The 20,211-nt window shown below is 34.9% G+C and overlaps 1 protein-coding gene across 4 annotated transcripts in view; it reads right to left on the bottom strand.

The window, feature by feature from the left end:
• Positions 1–20,211, bottom strand: part of LOC579286 — a 148,148-nt gene that overhangs the window by 51,970 nt on the left and 75,967 nt on the right. For 3 of the 4 annotated variants that reach the window (XM_030976577.1, XM_030976576.1, XM_030976579.1), the window contains exons 9-12: positions 18,053–18,126; positions 16,051–16,154; positions 4,776–4,790; positions 3,163–3,317 (exon numbers count right to left, since the gene is read on the bottom strand). In XM_030976577.1, coding sequence (XP_030832437.1) covers positions 3,163–3,317; positions 4,776–4,790; positions 16,051–16,154; positions 18,053–18,126 — 348 coding nt within the window. The remainder of the gene's footprint in view (positions 1–3,162; positions 3,318–4,775; positions 4,791–16,050; positions 16,155–18,052; positions 18,127–20,211) is intronic. The other variant, XM_030976578.1, reaches the window with a different exon arrangement.

Here is a 20,211-nt window from a genome sequence, read left to right on the forward strand (position 1 = left end):
AAACAGATGGGGAAGAGGGTGAATTTATTTCAAAAACTCTATAACAATCCACTGTAATAGTTTCTGTAATAAAACAATTTCGTTCATTTGTTAAAACCAACTGGAAATGATAACATTTCCTTTTTAAATGTATGTAACATGTGTTGAATCCTGAATTACGTTGAGTATTCAATACGTTACTAACATTCAAGTATTAAAACTATTAGACAACTTTAAGGGTCAAAAGTGGTCCTCAATTGAACTTTAGAACTTTATTTCTTGACCCTGTATAATGAATCAAAGATTAAAGATTATTCAACGCTCTCTACTAAACATGTCAGCAGTAAAAAGATCAACAACAACAAAAATGATGTCAGAGAAATATACAAAATAAGAACACATACTTTTGAAAACTTTCAATCTAGCATACAGCCTTGACCGGGGCATAATGTTGACACACATATACATCCTCAGAAAGGCTAACAACTCCAGCAAGATATCACTCCAAATTAATCCAAACTATTAAAGAATGGCAATCATCATATTCAGGAGATGTTACACAGAGTCCAAACATGCTTTCTGAACAATATATTTCCTTATAGATCCTCACTGTCAGAAAGTCAAAGCAGAAATAATGTCTTGCAGAGCTAGTGGTCAAGCTAGCTAATCCAGAGAAGTGGTGTTGCCAATTTTGTGGCATATGGAAGAGACAGGAGTCTGATGATTGTTTACCTATCTCTATAACGTGCTAAGTGGCTGGTTTCCTTGTGATATTCAAGTCCTGGTTAGCACATCCAAGACACTATCAATAAGGCTCTCATGAGAATAATCCACACTGTATGACACTATTAAAATCAGATGAAGGGGGTATATCTTACTTAGAGCAAAATACAACACAGCTTACAAGAACGATTAAAGTCTAAAAGTGTAAATTGCAACCTCAAATCCAATTTATGGGGCTATTAACAATTTGATCCATGGATAGACTAATGCATGTTGATTCTACTTCTCTGAGACTGAGGGCAATCACGGATATGCACAGCCTCCTGTGAATAGTCCCATGTAACACACTTAGAGCTCATCAATATCCTAGACACTTCAAAGGCTAATTTCACTTTAATACAAAACAATTTTAATTCTTTACAATTTAATAAACGTCTTAGTGACATGACAATGTAACACAGTGACATTTAATATCAATGCATATATGACAGCAACAAACTCATATACATAAAGACATATAATAGTACTTACCCCAAAATTGACAATATATATTCTTAAGTAAAACCACAATTATACAAAATACATGTATATATACCTGTATTTAAACTGAACAGAGACAGTGATAGATTATATCTCCAAATTGACCACAGTGATGAAATACTGTCTAAATGAAACCCTGCAAAATGCATGTTTGAGGTACTTTTCTGATCAGAAACTCAAACTTCTCTGGAACTAATTGAAAAAGTGTGTTGAGGGGCTCTGGCTAAGGAAATAAATGAGCCATCTACATACAAATCAGTTATGCTGGCAAATCCTAATAAAAATCTCAGTACAGATCTAATGATAATTATAAGGACAATGCGTGACCTTAATACAAGATATACCCTGTCAACTTGAATAAGTGGCACACATGTTCAGATTATCCAAGGTTTGACAATTCAGAATTCTCTTCTTATTCTTTCTGTACTGATAAATTTGTAATGACTGACAGACTAACCAAATGCTATCTATCCCTTACAGAATAATCAATTTTGATGTGTAGGCAATATACAACCATCTACCTTATTAGAGTGGGCCTAGTCGAATATAGGTCTAAAGTTAATTGAAAAATAGTGGGGGGAAAACAGCACAGAAAGTGTTTTTTGACTATTTTCAACTCTGAATATTTACATTTATCTATCTTTTGTTCCAAATGTTTTAAGTCTATTTCCCGTATTTGTTTTCTAATAAGAAAATATTAAAAAAACATAGCAAATAGATAACAACTTTTGCATTTGAAAATTGTCAAGGCGGACAACAACAATTTGCAATGAACCCAAGTTTCCTCTGGCAATATTTGATCCAGGGTATTATTTTTTTCAAAGATTTAGGATCAGTTTCCGTTTCAGGTTAAGGCTAGGCTAGGGCTAGTCTAGGGCTAGACATAAAACTAGCCTCTGATTGAAGTGTTGGGAATTCAACTAGTGTATTAGATAACATACTAAATGTCATCAGGACATGTTGTACAATCACATTTACAACATGTCACATTGTCTTCTAACTAATAGTACTTCTACTGTAAGGAGCAGTTTAGCTAAGATGAGAAGTTATTTTAAAGAGCTCTTGAATTAGAGAAGGGCTTCGGTGAGCAACTAATGGAATGCTCTATACAAACTTACCTATGGAAATCACTATTAAAATGCTCTAGAAAGCTTTGAAATACTGTGGAAAGCTTAAAATTACTGTGGAAATCTTTAAAATACTGTGGAAAGCTTAAAATTACTGTGGAAATCTTTAAAATACTGTGGAAAGTTTGAAATACTGTGGAAAGCTTAAAATTACTGTGGAAATCTTTAAAATACTGTGGAAAGTTTGAAATATTGTGGAAATCTTTAAAATACTGTGGAAAGCTTTCGAATACTGTGGTAAGCTCTGAAATACTGTGGAAAGCTTTGGAATACTGTGGAAAGCTTTGGAATACTGTGGAAAGCTTTGGAATACTGTGGAAAGCTTTGGAATACTGTGGAAAGCTTTGGAATACTGTGGAAAGCTTTGGAATACTGTGGAAAGCTTTGGAATACTGTGGAAAGCTTTGGAATACTGTTGAAAGCTTTGGAATACTGTGGACATTTTTAAAATACTGTGGAAAGTTTGAAATACTGTGGAAAGCTTTGAAATACTGTGGAAAGCTTTGAAATACTGTGGAAAGTTTGAAATACTTTGGAAAGCTTTGAAATACTTTGGAAAGCTTTGAAATACTGTGGAAAGCTTTGCAGTACTGTGGAAAGCTCTAACCTACTGTGGAAAGCTTTGAAGAGCTCTGGAAATTGAAACTGAACTCTTGTAAAAACAATATTAAAACAAAAGAAGTGCTATAGGGGGATCTTACATTTCCAGATTGATCTTTCATGAGCATAGAAATAGTTAATTTGACTTTGTGCATTTGTTAACTGTTCTAGTCCATCAGATTTTAGTTGGTACCTTTATTGAGGACGACTGTGACATTGAGTCTGCCCCTTTCACCACCCCTCCTGGGAGTAGATCCATCATACTCCCCATCTCCTTCGGTAACTCTGTGATGGCCCCCAAGGCTCTCTTCAGCTACCACCTCGTAAGCACGCTCTCGAGACTTTTTCCTGTGAGGAGGGGGATAAAATAATGCACAGAATAAGTAATAATGATTATAGTCTTGTATGGTGCATATATTATTAGGTAAGGTACATGTTGTTCATCACATCAACTGAATACATCAAGAACTTTAGAATATCTGATGTTTGCATTACTGCATAAGTTGTCGTTTTGATGAGGGTTTTATTTTTGCAAAAGTGAATCAATGTTTCATAACTATGTTCAGTTGTATTGAGAATGGCATACAATAGCAAGAATTGGATATGTCTCATATCATCTTAAACATTCATCCTTATTTTAAAACTATACATTCATAACAATATTAGAAACATGCAAGTTGATAAAATCATAAACATGTAAAGAAAAATTGAACAAAATTTGTGCTATATGATGAAAATAACACTTTATTTCAAAATCTCTATCGATATGAATATGATACTTAGAGAACTGGATTTTTGATTTATTAGAAGAAAATTTGCTTGTTGTGAGCAAGAAGGGCATGAACCAAGAACTGAACATATAATTAACATCTTCCTGGCTCTTGTATGACACCTGTTAGAAACCAAATATTCAATTCATCAATATCAGCTGTTGTCAACTTTTTATGTCAAATCTAAGACACATCAACAATGAGAAATCAAATTAGAAATGTGCAGTGTGTGCAAGTACAATTTAAAACAGAAGAAAACTTAGAAAAGTAGATACTTGACAACGATTGTGGCAATGCGCAGTAGCATAAAAAAGAACACTTGGAAGCATACCAATATCTTCTTTGTTAACACAAAATAATATTTGGTTAAAGGATGAATAAAAAAAAATATGCACAAAAAAAAATTATTGTATAAAATGGATAGTGACCAAAAAAGGAAACAGGTTTCAATGTGATTGTGACACTGCTAATGAGGTATTTGAAAAAAGTAAAAGATTTGTTGGTAAAACTCAAAACAAATGTGTAAACATGTGCAAAGTATTTCACAAGTAGTGTACTTAAACAATATGGAAATGCAGAAATGGAATGAGCACATGAATTTCTTTCCATGAAATAACTCAGATAATTCTTTCATATGAAGCTGAATAAATATGCTTTCAAATAGAGTCCATCATCAACAGACTTAAGATCATTTGAACTGGAAATATAGAATCTGAAGTCATTTAATGTGTTAAATATCAATAAAGTGACATATATGAAATAAAAGATTTAAAAATAATTTGACTTACAATTTCAACTTTCAAGAAAACTTTTCAAACTTTTAACAAAATACTTAATATATCTTTTGATTGAAAATTTCTTAAATTAATTGACAATAATGTTTTCTTCGAAGTATATGATTTTAATTAAAAAAATATAGAAGTGGTAATTGTGAATGGTTAGAGTGTGATTACGTGTAACTCCTTGTAGTGAAATGTAAAAAATATAATGATAAAATTATGAGAAATTAAGCAAGTGAACTTGAGACAAAACTTACAATTCCAGAAGAAGACTAGAGAAATGAAAAAAAGGCAAAATTAAAAGGATATTAACTCATACAATTTCTAATACAACTTTTCTTATGTCTACGTAATTACGATTAATTACTAGTTGAGAAAAGACTCCCTTTATTTGGTGTTCTTTAACAACTGAACTAATAAAGCTAAAAAGAGTGGCCAAGTCATGGGGGCATTTAACTTAAAAGACAAAGGATATGAGTTATGCGAGGCTATAATCACTTTTGCTCATTCAACTATATTAAGCAGTGAATACTCACTTTTATAATCCTTATATTCAGCAAAGATTTCTAAAAGTAAGACTCTTGCATGTCAACTTCTTATCTTTTCCAGTGGAACCCAATATGGTTTCACTTAATCACACTCAGGACTATGAGTATAAAGTCAGTTTAAGGAAGCTGAATAAAATGATTCACGGATAAGTTGATAACTTGCCTCCTGTGTCCATACATAACTTCCAGTCACCAGGTCACTATTTGACCATTATATCACAGAAACCTATTCATAATTGTTTTCACACGATGCCAGGTCCTACAGTCATCACTCTTAATATCAATGTAACTATATCCAAGTGATTGTCCTTTCTTATCATCATTCCCTGTTTTTTTACATCTACACTGCCTCATTCAAATATTACAGTGTTAGAGTTAGAGTGTGATTACGTGTAACTCCTTGGAGTGAAATGTAAAAAATATAATGATAAAATTATGAGAAATTAAGCAAGTAGTGCAGGCTGTAGGAACAGATGGAGACTGTGAGGCTTAATATTGAACTTATTATGCTCTTTCTTGAAACAAGTGACTAAAATTGTAAGTTCGTCTTTAATAATCAGCCAATTATATTTCAAGTATTTTCATAACTTTAAATAGGATACTATAAGTCTATGACTTGAATTACCAATCTGATGTCAGTCACACTACCAAATCCGCTTCAAACCAACTATAAACTGACTGATTCTTGACTATCCAGTGGAATGTATATGTTGTTGATTTGATGTCAGAATCATTGTTGTGACTGGGGTATCAGATACATTGTAGTAGAGTACAAATTTATCTACTTATTACTTCACTTCTCTCTGTTGATTGATGCCAATGATATATTTATCTTACCTCTTTCCAAGAGGTAAAGGCAAACTGAAATGTATTTTTAAAGGTTCAATTCACTTAGTTCCTAAAATTTGCGATGTCAGGTATGACTCTTAAAAAGCTAACATTAGATCAAACATTTAAAACTTGAAGCAGAATTTGAATGGCATCTAAATAGTGGTAAGTGACTCATTATGAATCATAACCTTCTTCTATTAAGTAATCACATACATCTTAGATTGGAAGGACAGTGAACTATGTCTCTTATGCTGAGAGAAGGAAGTGATCCCTGGGTAATTTATCAATGTGTGAAGGGCTCACTTCATTATCACAGACCCATTCACACTACAATCTAAACATTAGTAACATCAAGATGTAAAGAGGGCTCACTAAACTGTCACAGACCATTAACACTATGATCCAAACATCAAGTACTGTCTCAATCTTTAACATACCCATTCATACTACAATCCAAACATCATTGACATCAAGATGTAAGGGCTCACTTCACGGTCACAGACCCATTAACACTACAATCCAAACATTGCTAACATCAAGATATAATATCATGATATGCTTATTGCTGCTTTTGATGTGTTCACGGTAACCAAGAAACTTCATGACTTCACCGTTGGAAGTTGCTTTGCACACTAATCCATTAAAACTTGCAATACTTTTACAGGACAGATATGAATACAATTGGAGGTGGATGTTTATATGCAGTCACCCAACTTTCCCAAAGATTTTTCATTTCTGGCATGGTTTTCTATAAGCTTAAATGCTTTAATATCAACATAATTCATAAAAAGCTGCAGTTTTTCAAGTAAATGAGCCTAATGATAAAATGTAGTCCTGGCAGAGAGCTCCTAAGATATCAACACATCCAGGGCCCCTTTAGAGATGGATTGACATGATTAAGTTCAACTGGAACTAGACCAAGATGTTCTATTCATTACTAACACTTAACAGAAATCAAGAGCAGAATCTAAGCAGATTATGTTCATAAACCTTTCATGAACAGTTACTTTCTAGAGTCAAGATAAAACAGCACTTTTCGATAATAGCAATGGATAGCATCTTTATACATTTTATGATTTCATCATTGAGCAAGAAGGGAGTTAACTTTTTGTTAAATGACATGAGCTAAACAGATGATTTATTCCATATTTATTCCATGTTTCGTACCATGTTTTTATGGCAAGACTTTAAAGTTTAATTAACAAGAAATAGAACATTTATTGCACACACTCAAACATTTCACGTTTGTACAGAACTATCATATTCAAACAAATGATGTGTAGTTAGTCTACTTGAGGTTCAACTTTTACACTTTCTAAGATAATTGCTATTTTTAAATTAGGGAGGACAGACCCTAATCTAAATTAGATTTGGACTCAACATAACGTCAGTGTAGGTTAGAACCTGGATCTTTTTCAAGTTAGCGTTCCAACATGTCAAACAGTATTTTTTACATTGACTAGAATAAGTCAGTTTTCTCAATTTTAATGTTCCTGCTGATGAAGGCGATTTTTTTTAAATGACAAGAATCCACATAAACATTTTATGAAACAAATAATAAACATCAAAATGTTTGGGCATAAGCATAGCTATCTAGCCTCTGCTGTCGCCTCAGGTGTATCAGACTGTCCCACATTTTCCTCATATGGATATTCCCTAATGCCCTCACTTTTTAGTACCCCAACATTTTACTTATGGTTCATTTTTCATTTGCTCAGTTTGCTAAAACAGAATTTCATAATATCAAATTTAATCATTTACGAGCCTGTTTGAAAGTTCAAGAAAGAGAAGAAGAAAAACTTTCAAGCAATGGTAAAACAAATGTTCAATACATGTACACTTTGGGTGCCTATGACTGGCAATGGAGGTATGGCATACAAACTCAATAATAACACTGATGAAATTAGTTTAGTTCAATGTCTAATGATGATTAGACGATACAGATTGGAAGAACCTATAGGAGTATTGCAGCTGCTTCTACTTAATTTAAATATGTGATATAATGAAGGATGAGTTTCCCTTGGGATGTGAACAGGAAGTTTTTGTGGCATCTAAAAGACAACCCTTATTCCTTGACCCATATTAGACCTAGACCTTTCACGTCTACATGTACATGGGTGGATTTTTCTCTATAAATGACCTCTGTTACTTACTCCTCCCAATTCTGTTAATCTTTCTCTCCCTCTCCCTCCCTCCTTCCCTCCCCCTTCCTTCTATCTCTCTCTCTCTCTCTTTTATATTTTCTTCTTCCTGTTTCTCTCTGTCTTTCAATTTTAAAAATAAAGGAACATGAAAATAGAGAAAAAAGTGAAACAAATCAAAATTTAAGCAACTCAAAGAGGAAAGATTTTTAAAAAATAATGAAGAGAGTGTTACAGGAAAAGCTATTGGAAAAATTGTATACTAATCTTAAACTATCAAATAAGAAAGTCTCAGACAAAAAGGTGATCATTTAGCATGTGAAAAAGATATTTGCATCTTTTAGTTGATTTGTAAGTGTGTCTCACACTCATACTAGGAAAAAATACCAAATCTCCCTAAAATAATTTTTTGTTTTTATAAGTTTTCTTCATTTTAGAACAAAAATTGATAAACATGGTCATGATCCTTAGAGAGATAAATAGTAAGGGACATTGCGTGAGAAAGAGAGGGGAAAATAGTGATCAAGAATGATGAGACAATATCAGAGATGAGATGCATTATTTTTAACGTACATAGTTTCATACACCCAAGGCAAGTAGGATAACCAAACTCACACAGTTTCTTGCTAGCAGGAAATTTGAAGTTAAGAACCGGGATTGGAGGAAACTGTCATCATGTTTAATTTCTCGTCCACTTTGACAAGAAGCATTGCTGGACAAATAACATAATATAAAAGCCATATCAAAACCTCACAATCCTCCCTTTCATAGCCTCATCCTCTCCCAGCACATCCCACTTTATAACCTAGATCTGAACTCTTTATCTTATCCTTTTCATAGTTTTGTTTATGAGATCTTTCTGAGAATCATAAAATAGACATCCTATAAAGCCCACATTTTATGGTAAGCCACAAAAACCAATTTGTCAGATTTCTTTGATTACAGTTGATGACAAGCATTGCATCCACATTTCTGAATGACTACAATTATCTTTTTTCCAGCTGTAATAAACAACTAAAAAATTAAAGGTAAAAGAAAACCATACAGCTGTATGCTAAAAAAATCAAATATTATGTTATATCTAATTTTCCTTACAGCTGTAAAGTACTGGTACCTTTTTTAAAACTTAACTTTGCAGTGCATGTTTCCCTGTGTATATACCTTCTGTCACATACATGTAATTTGCATTACAGATAGATGACTTGCTAACACTATTCTAGAATCCAAAATATGAATACAATCACAGTTTTTACACTGAAGTAACTTGATTACTGTGACAATTCCCTTCAGTTTTACAATCAACCTCTACCTACATGCAGATTCTCAGAGACACAGCTTCATCTGCTCCATCCTCCATGCTAAATGCATTCTACTTTGCACCGAGAAGCACCTCAAAAAAAGAATTACCTCAGAAGATGACATTTTAAACTTGGTTTCAAATGACTGTAGGTAATGATACTTTTCATACATGAAGAACCTCTAAAAAAGAAAATCATGATTTCAAGTGGTGGTATAGCTAAAACTTGTATTTTGTATTTATAGCTAATATTGATTCTGTTGACAATTCTCAGGTATTTCATCCCTTGAGAATATGATGATGAGGATGATGAGAATATGTATGAGAAAAGTGCAATCACTGTCACTCGAACTTAATAATACACATCATCAAACAATGCAAACATGATACTTGACAATGTTAGAGATCATACAAACTTGAGCACCTTAGTTCTGTCTGTAAAAATTGCAGGGCAAAGACTCGTCTGCGCTTCCATTCTGATTCCTTGTGAGCTCGTCCATTCCACCTCAATCTCTTCATCAAACGATCCATATCAATATCAATGGGCTCCAGCTTTGATAGCTATACACTGACTCCAGTATCATCTGAACAGAACCACTCCACCATTCAACCCTTGATCCTGTTCTCAAAAGCAAGTCTACAGAATCCAAATCCAAAAATATTTAGAATTTAGATCGCCACGAATTCAATAATAGGATCCACGCAGGCATTATCGAAACAGAATCACTCAGCATTCGTTTCCCTTTTTGCTTTTACAATAAATCTGCAAAATCCCAACCAAAAAATGATGAGAAAGCTATTGTAATTGTGATCACTACTAATTTGATGTTGTCAATCTACATCACATAGGGTATTATCAGAGTCTTCCAACATTCTTTCTTGTTTGCTGCCAAAGTAAGTCCACTGAATCCTAAGGCTAAGAAGCCAATATCGAGAGTCTTCACTCCAAGTCATTCAGTACAGGCTCATGCAGGGCACAACTGCTCCTAAAAGCTATTAATTCAGCAGTATCACCAAATATAGTACAGGTCAATCAGTAGTTAGATTATTACACCATTATGTAACCATTGGTAAGGTCTTACTAATCACTGTTGAATGAGCTTTGAAGGATATCTTCCATCCTCTTGAACATTTTGTAGAGCTGATATTTGATACATGTCATGTTCTCATTAACAAAAGGAAAGTGTGACCATCACAACTCAGTAAGCACCCTTGAAACTCTGAACAGATCTAGAGTTGTGCGATGGATGGTGAAGAAAACCTCAGCTCAGGCGGGAAATCTAGATCTTTGAATTCCCTGGATCCACCTGCTGCACAGAGTAACCACTTTGCCAATAACAGTAGATGTCATTCGTCAAATACTTCAATTAAGTCACCCACTCAATTAGGAAACCATATCCCACTGTTTGATACACATCAATCCCATGAAGGCTGGTCTGATGACTGCAATGATTCATCCAAAGTCCTTCTTTCTATTTGTATGACAAGCTTGATCCAAATCACAACTGAAGACACAGACCTTCATTTGGTAAGAATAAATCAAGTCTTGCCCATCCAGGGACCGTGATAAATTAAGTCTTCCACCACAATAAATACTATCTTTCCCAAGAGTTTGGTGAAAGCATAACTCTTTTGGGGAAAGGAACAGCTGTTCTTATCCTATACAGAAGTGAAGCTGAACAACAGTTTTAAGAAATAGTTGAAACAATTCATCTGATTCTATGGTCCAGCAAATCTGAAAAAGATTGGCATTTCAATCTATCTCTTTTCCTCAAGACACCCAGGAATCATGTTAAGTAGTCATCTGAAATTCAAGTTCGGTGATCCTTAACTGCTCATGTAGACCACCTCTCTAACAGTCTAGTTGGTTTTAAAGCAGTCTTCTTCTAGCTAACAAACTCTAAGATCTGCTTCACTCTAAAATGTAGTCAGTCCTTCCATGCACATTGAACCAAGTCAGTATGTTATGTGAGGGGTAGATGAAAGAGTCAACACTAAACGATGGGATGCTAACATTCTAATGTCAAGGGTACTCCTCTCATATCCGTCCCCAGAGAGGGGAGACGGAAGGGGAGATGAAGAAGAAGAAAACAGGTAACACTAGGTTATCTTCTCTTCCGATCTGATTTGTGCTCTGTTATCACTCTCTTGCCTTCGGATTGAATCCACCCAAATCAAAAACACTCTTTCCTCTCATCCCGGCCAGCCCACGCATCCACCTTGCTCCTAGCTCGATCTCCTTCAAGTTCACATACAACCCTAGCTGCTGGCTGGCTCTACGTCCTATTTACATAAGCTCTGTCGTCTTGGCACCATGTCAACGCTAAATTTGCCACTCAACACTTCCAGCTAGTCCAAACTGAAACAGAATATGACCAGAACCCACCCATTTTGAGTTACAAAACTCAACTCTGAAGTTTCCTCTATTTGCCATTGCCAAAGAAGAATTGTGAAATAAAAGAAAGAACAAATCTTCTCATGTTCTACAAAATATATGGGGTGAGCGTTGGAAGTCGTAAAGTGATATTTTTTTTCTCTCTAGTCAATTACTTGATATACTTATCAAGGACCAGGCTCTCATTCTTTTAGTTTTCTAGTTACTCATTCATTTTGGAGATATTCTTGTCTAGATGATTCTGATGCCTCTAATTTATTTTGTATGTCTCACCCTGAACTTCCTGGCCTCCTGTGGGTGACCCCTATAAAGATACTGTATCTACCACTTGGTTTATTGATTCTCAAGGAAATGAAGAGTGCATAGGCAGATCCCCTTCACAGCTACTTTCTAGGGGCCATGTTAATAAACTCCCCTTGGTGTAATTCAATAGAAGAGTTTGAGGCACTGAAAGGTGGATGCCCTCTTTCGCAGTGCATGATCCACAAACTACTTGAAGCTGTCAATGACTTATTGATAGTATAACTTTTACAAAAAAGGTACACATAAGATAAATCCTGTTATGAATCCTATTCAAACTATTCATTACAAGTAGGTGAAACATGTAAGAAAAGTACATGGAAGAGAACTGTTATCAATAATAAAATTAATAAAATTGATCTACAATAAATATTTTCATACAGAAAGGTATTGAAGTTTGGTCTATGATATTAATAATAATAAGAGTAGTAGTAGTAGCTGCAGTAGAAGTAGAAGTAGTAGTAGTAGAAGTAGTAGTAGTAGTATGTTTACTACTATTCTACTAGTACTACTACTATTACTACCGGTACTTCTTCTACTATTACTACTTCTTCTATTACTACTATAATGATGATGGCCTATATGAGGCTTCCATAAATACACATACCTCTCCCTCTCTTATAAGAGTACAGAGTTTGAAGTGATCTTTCTGGAGCCTAGAACTTACAGAAAACTTGCTTGATTGATATGATCAAATTTGTAACCAATTTTTTCCTTCACAGCTTACCAACGATATATGGTATCAAATAATAATTTTTTTCATGCACTACCCATCTTTTTTTTGTTGCTGATTTGATTACTGAGTATACATGTACATTTATATACTGACCCCATCACTCGTCTGTTTTCATGTTTAGATGGGAAACTGACACCACATAATAACATGTAATCCAAAAACGTAAATTAGAATTGCTGACAGCTTTACTAAAGTGGTAAATGTCAGCCCTTTTATTTTGGAGCATTGGATTTCAATACGAACGCAATTTCTCTCAACTTTCCTACATCAATATGAGGGTGTTCTTTTACAACGAGGTACCCCCGGGTGAAACGGTGCTACCCTGAAAGTCACCAACCGTCATTCCGCACCTCAAGGAATAAAGAGTTGCAGAGTTGAGGTTTCCTCACGCATTGACGTCATTTCGCCTCCCTAGAAAACCTTTCCAGAAATGAATTTAAATCATAGGAGTGGATGAGGCCAGTAGAACATTGAGCAATGCAAGATAAAGCCAATAGTAGGGTCACAGTTAGTAATGTTATGGCATAGATAATCCCACACCTGGGATATTGAGGACCAAAATACACTGTCCAATTTAGATTTCATATATGTCAGCAGTATATGGAAATCAAAAGACAAAAGTTAATAGGCTAGCTGACTGGATGAAGCTTGGTCATGTTATTTCTTTTGAAGACAAAGTGAATTTCTGGGAAGGGCCGTGAAAATAAACTATTGTGGGGAACATGACAACTTTTTTAACAAAGCTATATTAAGGTGTTTGCATACTTGTCAGCATAACTCATTTCTCAACAAATCTAGACAATCAAAGTATCCAAGCTGTATAATTCTTATCACATAACATGATATTTTAAATATCTTAATGAGCATTATTGGTTCCATTTTAAGATGCTAAATCATACTAATATCATTGCTGAATTAGAACATGTTAAACAAGCAAAATATAGCTAGCTCTTTATCGATTTTGATATGTTCATTAGCTAGCTATTTATTAATTAATAATCTAATCAGTTATTTATTCATTTATTTATGTATTTGTTTATTAATTATTTTCATTTACTTATTATTGTTATATTCATTCATTTATTTCTGCTTGCCAGACAACTTTTTTCAATCACAGTGAAATGAGAACATATTCAAAAGGCTAAAGTTAGCTATTATCCCACAAGGAATTAACAGACAACTACATTAAAGCTTCACCTAGAGACACCAGTAGCTCTTTAATTTGAGTAAGCCCTCTTTGCTACGTCATCATCAAGGCTGAGGGCAATTCCTAATCTACTGCTGCCTCTAAAGGAGACCTGACGAAAGAAAATATCACCAGATTTGCCTAACTGGATTTATTCTAACCCTGAATAGCAATATTCAACCTCCCTCATCTATACCTTCAAAGTTAATTATGCTGCAGAATTTGTTCTTCTCCTTTCCACAGTTGTTCCTTCATTTTCAATCTACCAGCATGTATTTTTCTCTTTCCTTTTTCATCAGTGGTCTAAACTAGTTTAAACTAGTTTATCTGTTCTGTTGTAATGCTTCTTGCATACTAGAATTTTTGTCATTGCAAGAAATTGTCCCAACCTTTACCTATGACTATAAAAGTGCAAATACAAGTTCCTTATAACAACTTTTTATCTCACATTATCTTTTATTCTGTTATTTAACCCTCCCTCCCTCCCTCCCTCCCTCCCTCCTTCCCTCCCTCCCTCCTTCCCTCCCATTATTCATTTTCTCTAACTCATAAATGGCCCCACATTTTTTTAGTTTCAATTCGTAACACATCTTCAACAATGCAATTGAATATATGACACATGCATGATTTATCAATCCATTAATTTGAAAGTGTGTATCATAAGCCTCCTCATCACACTGTGAAAGTTAACCATGATTCATATCCGTGATATGTATCTAAACACTTCTAACACATCTAGACAAACTAGATATCTCAGGTTGCCATCTCATAGGCAATCCCATGCAGTAGTTCCTGAGAGAAACAGATTTCAGAACTCCTAGATCTTGTGCTCTATGGCATCTGATTAGAATCTCTGCACCTCCTTCCCTCCATAAACCCAGCAATGCAACGCATGTGTTGAGGGACTTCACTTGGACGGACGGTGATCAATACTCATAGGCCCTAGGTATAATATATCCTGTAATCTTGAAAACAGGATATCTGGCCGGAATCTTTTCACGACCTTCTCTCTCCCTTCACTGCATCACAAACTACCCAACGGCTCTAAATTTCTGAAAGGGACTTTGCTAGGAAAGTGACTGACTTATAAAGGTCCCAGATGTATTATAGCTTTAATACAAGACATACATGTAGAACAGGAATCTTAGAATCTGTATCCCCTTCCCCCCCCCCCCCCTCCCCTACCTCAATCCCAACCTCATAAGTACCCCGATGCATTGTTCCTAATTATTGAGTGAATGTCTGAGGATATTGAGAGATACAAAATATAATATTATAAGAATCCCATGCAATCTTCATGCCATGCCACACCCACCCCCTCCCCCTCCCCTGCCCTTTCCCCTCCACTGTTGCCTTTCATTCATAAACAAAGACTTAATTCAATAACTAGACTTTTGCAGTTTTATCAAAAACATATTGAAAAACAACATAGAATACTTATAACGCACATCCAATTTTTGAATATAAATATTGTTGCTAGTAAGGAAAGGATAAACGTATCTCTCTATTTACTTGATGAACAATTATTCAATGACTGAAGTCTACTTTAGGATGCATGATTCCCTACAGTACAGACTGGAAATCTTCTCCAAATAAATCTAAAAGTGTTTTCTTATGGACATGCGAGGGAGCTAGACTCAAAAGCACAGATGGCTACATCAGTTTTGAAGCTGAATGCAGAATACGTTTATGACCGTGCCAATAGTTGTAAAAAAGACAGGGTCATAGCATTTTTTAACCATTATGTTTTAGCTTTCTCTGATCTCCATTTTTGAGTCAGTCCATTGCTCAACTTTTCAACACCTTTATTCTTCTCACTATTTACTCTCTACATGATTTTATTTCTATCTCTCTCTCTCTCTCTCTGTCTTCCCTTCCCTCTCACCCAATTTCTCTCTATATTTTTCGTTCATTCCTTCTCTTGATTTCCATCAATCTCTTATTCTCAATGTTTCTCATTTAACACTTTGACAACTCACTGTGCAGCTTCTTATTTTTACAAATCTGTAAAAATCTTAATGCTTATTTTATAGTTCCCTCTTGAATTAGTTTTTTTTTTAGAACTAAGATTTTTCTTTTGTTAGTATGAAATGCTTACCTTCTTGGTGGTACAATAGGGCTTGTGATAGGACTGATAGCAGGGGAAGGTCTGGGAGAGAAGCGACTTCTTACTGTCAGGGTTACCACACCTTTCTTTACTTGCTGCAATAAGAAATAGATGAATTGTTGCTCAAATGTAGAGATGTACTGGTCAAATTACAAATAGATACCTGCACGATTTAAAGACTTCAATAAGAATTTTCATTAAATAATTTGTTGTGCCACAGGCAGTAGGGCGTAGGCGCATCGTGCCGTTCTACTAAAACGTGGATGTGCATTATTGCATTATTAAGCAAGTTGTAGAGGTGTCTTAGTCGAGTGGTTTAAGCACTTGACTGGTAATGCAAATGGCATGGCACTATTAAATATACTTTGGCAAGACATTTATCTAAGTTTGCCACCCCATACCCAGGAAAGAAATCGGGACCTGGTAAGATGGCTAAAGTCTTTGCGATAAAAATTGCCATATGCCCTCACAGTGACCATAATGGAAGGAATACTCCCTAGGAAGTGGAAATTATGCACACTGTGTGCCTGAGCAGGGTAATAAAAATAACTGTAAAGCACTTAGAGACAGTATTCCAATAAGCGCTTTATAAATCCAGATATATTATTATATCAGCTTTTAACAAATATGTGCTTCTTTGATATGTAACTACTCAAATCGGGTAGTTGCAATCCATTTTAACTTTTTATAATAATAGTCAATAGAGAAATACCACCAACCAGTGGCACAACAAATGTTGAAATGAGTATACCAACAGCTAGCTACTGCTAATCATTTTGAAACCAAGCAGAAAAATATTGTCCTCAATTTTCAGATCCTCGACAAAAGATGGCGCTCTTTAAATAAGATGGTTGAAGAAGTTGCAGTGTCCGAGACAGTACGTTTCTCAGGGCTCTAAAAGTACATTAGATATGACTAGTCCAATATCCATATACATGTACATGTGTAATACACCATAAAAGTACATTAGATATGACTAGTCCAATATCCATATACATGTACATGTGTAATACACCATAAAAGTACATTAGATATGACTAGTCCAATATCCATATACATGTACATGTGTAATACACCATAATAATGATTTGAAAAACTATATGACTCTGACCTATAAACTCTGTTTGCAGAGCTGCCAACCTTGTGCAACCAAAAAAAAAGAATCATGATGGCAAAAAAAAAGGAATTTCACCATTTTAGGGCAGTTGTTTGACGTGCGGTATGTAAAAAAAAAAAAAAAAAAAAAACATATTTTATGAAGAGAAAACGTAATACCATAATTTGGAGAAAAAAACAGAGTAATTCCAGCAAAAACGGAATGGTTGGCAGCTCTGTGTTTGTAAGTTTTGGCAAGATCAAGAGAGCTAAACATGTCTACCTCATGTTAGACTGAGTATGTGGCACGTGTTCTACTTGATCAATTCACCTTGTTTGGATTTAACGAGGATTAAGTAAAGTAGTGTCAGGTCAAAACAAAGTTAGTGTTCCAACAACAGGCTTTATGGGATACTGTTTACCGGTATACCTATAATTAGATCAAGGATGTGTGATTATGACTACTGTATAATACAACCAAAATCAACTCACTCCCGCACAGCAAGATGCTCTAAATGTGCAATGTCATATTTTGAAAGCCTATTTTTGTGGACACTAACTTATATCTATTGTAAAATGATGGACGCAAATACCATTTTTTTACAGCTACAAACAAAATGACATTCATTTAGTGTGTCAAAAGGGATATATGTTTACTTTTATTTGATTTGATTTAAAAAAACATGACTAGAATAATAAAGTGGGGGAAAGGAGGGTTTATCTCTTGGCCTATTCTAAACCAATATCTGACTGGAACAATTGGCATTTTTCTAGTTTTTACTCTCATTCTTCTTTTGTCCTTTCAGGATTAGAGTTCAGGTAAGGTTTCATCAAATTAAAGAGACAAAGGACAGTACATGCGTGACTTAAAGGAGTATTCTGAATTTGATGAACTTACCTTAAATCTATTGATGGCTTGTTTGTGTGTCATCCCATTCAAACTTTCACCATTGACTGACATGATTTCATCACCTGTAGAAAAGAAAGGGGATAATGAAATAAGAGCATATAAATAATGAAACATCAAAGGCTTGCAAAGAAGGGTATCTGAAAGCTCATTCAAAATAAAGGCATACATTAAAATAAACACAGAATTTGAAGGATATATGTAGTTTACCATTTATTGGTTCATCAAGATAAACACATTTTATTAATTTTTGTTAAACAGACTGAATGTATTTATTCATATATTATTCATGGAAATGTGTGTTAAGATCATATATATTATAAGATAGCCATATGCCATTATAGGCCCTGTGGAAGCTTGAGCTACCATCACTAATATATTTAAAATAAACAACATTTCTAATACTGTTTCAGGGTTAGCTCATATACACCTGCTTAGGAATTCTATCACAATTGAACTTTAAAGCATTAATTTCTGTTCCTATAAATAACGTACAATTTTTCAGGTTAAAGCCCCTGTCAATAAGACAGGCTCTGATTACTGCAGAATAGAGGGACAATAGCCTATTTCCTCTGATACAATTTTTGTATAGAAAAGACATGGGCTACATCCGATGACCTCAAACTTCACTTCCAAAAATTCCCTCAGTCCCACCTGCTTGCTATTGTTTGTGTTACACATCACTCAAGGGTATATCCATACTATGCTGTGTCACTTTTATCCTACTACCCCAAATACCTTTCTTGTCTCTGACGTTGACTTAGTGCGGGAACGGAAGGAAATCCTTGTTTTGCATAACTCAATTTTCCCTCTTTTTTATCTATTTTTGTCAGTTTTGTTTCTAAAGGAAACATGGGGTTGTGCTACTCCTGAGATGTTTGAGAGTCAGGGTGATAATGTCATCTGTCAGCACCTGCTTTATGAAGGGACAGGGGATACTAGCTGAAGTGCAGTGGTTGGAGTGCAGTAAGAAAGGTTCAACTTTTGATTAATGGTATGGCTAAGATGCATTTCCATATCTAAACTGCTATAAGAAATTATAACAGAAATGCTACCTTACTCTTACCACTCCCGTTCTATGTTTCCTCTCCCACTCTTTACCATCCCTATCCCTCTTCTCTCCCCTTCCCCCCTCCCCCCCCCCTCTCTCTCTCTCTCTCTCTCTCTCTCTCTCTCTCTCTCTCTCTCTCTCTCATTTCTATTTTCTACATGATGGTAAACAAATGGAACTGTTAACAACCTGATTGCAGATGTATTTAACTATTTTACATGTACATGTAAATGGATCTAATAATTAGAGATGGTAAAAAAGACAAATGTGGAGCAGTTTGGAGATTAGGATGATGTTAACTATAAAAAAATCAAATACAAAATGAGGGGAAAATGTAAAAAGACAGACAGACAGACAGACAGAGAAAACTAAAGTTGTAATATATTACTGCTGGGCTAATTTAAAAAGTTACGATTGACTGTTTATCACCTGCACTCAATAGGAAATTTAGATTAGGCATGAAATCTGCCTAAATTAGATCCTGCTTTGCCTAACAACCGTAGTTCCTCTATAACATACGCTCATAAGTTCCATAGGAAGTGGGTGACAAGATAATGCAATCTTGAGCAACACTAATGCTCTCAGCTTAACCTAACTCGTACAAGCTCACGATACCCTTACCTCTTCATGTCAACATTACAGGGGTAAAAAGCAGGAAACTCATCAATTTGGTTGCATTTTGAGCTAAGGAGAAGAGGGGATGCATCCCTTTTAAGCGGTCAGGAAAAGAGCTCAGTCTAATCTGGTCTCTTCCTAAGGGACTATATTTAGTCCCCTCATGGTCGAGGCCAGGGCATGGATCTGCTAACATGAAGCTTCACGACTAGAGCTGACATTACATTGCAATATTTGTATAGCTATGTATGATCAGGCTGCTTGATTTGATAGCTTATGGAACCAGGAAAAGTAGGATTTCCAACTTTAATGGATAAGTTACCTTCGTCATGTCAAATGGAAGAGAAAGATGGAAGTTGAAAAAATTGATCTACATGTAAGTATCATTCTAAATCCTTATCAACTGGTGAGATTTATGTTTTTAATTGAAATAAATCCCTATCAATATGACAACTTACAGGGTGATATTCAAGCTATAGGATTA

This window comes from Strongylocentrotus purpuratus, unplaced genomic scaffold (assembly GCF_000002235.5).
Source record: "Strongylocentrotus purpuratus isolate Spur 01 unplaced genomic scaffold, Spur_5.0 spur5_scaffold_9, whole genome shotgun sequence".
NCBI classification, from domain to species: domain Eukaryota; kingdom Metazoa; phylum Echinodermata; class Echinoidea; order Camarodonta; family Strongylocentrotidae; genus Strongylocentrotus; species Strongylocentrotus purpuratus.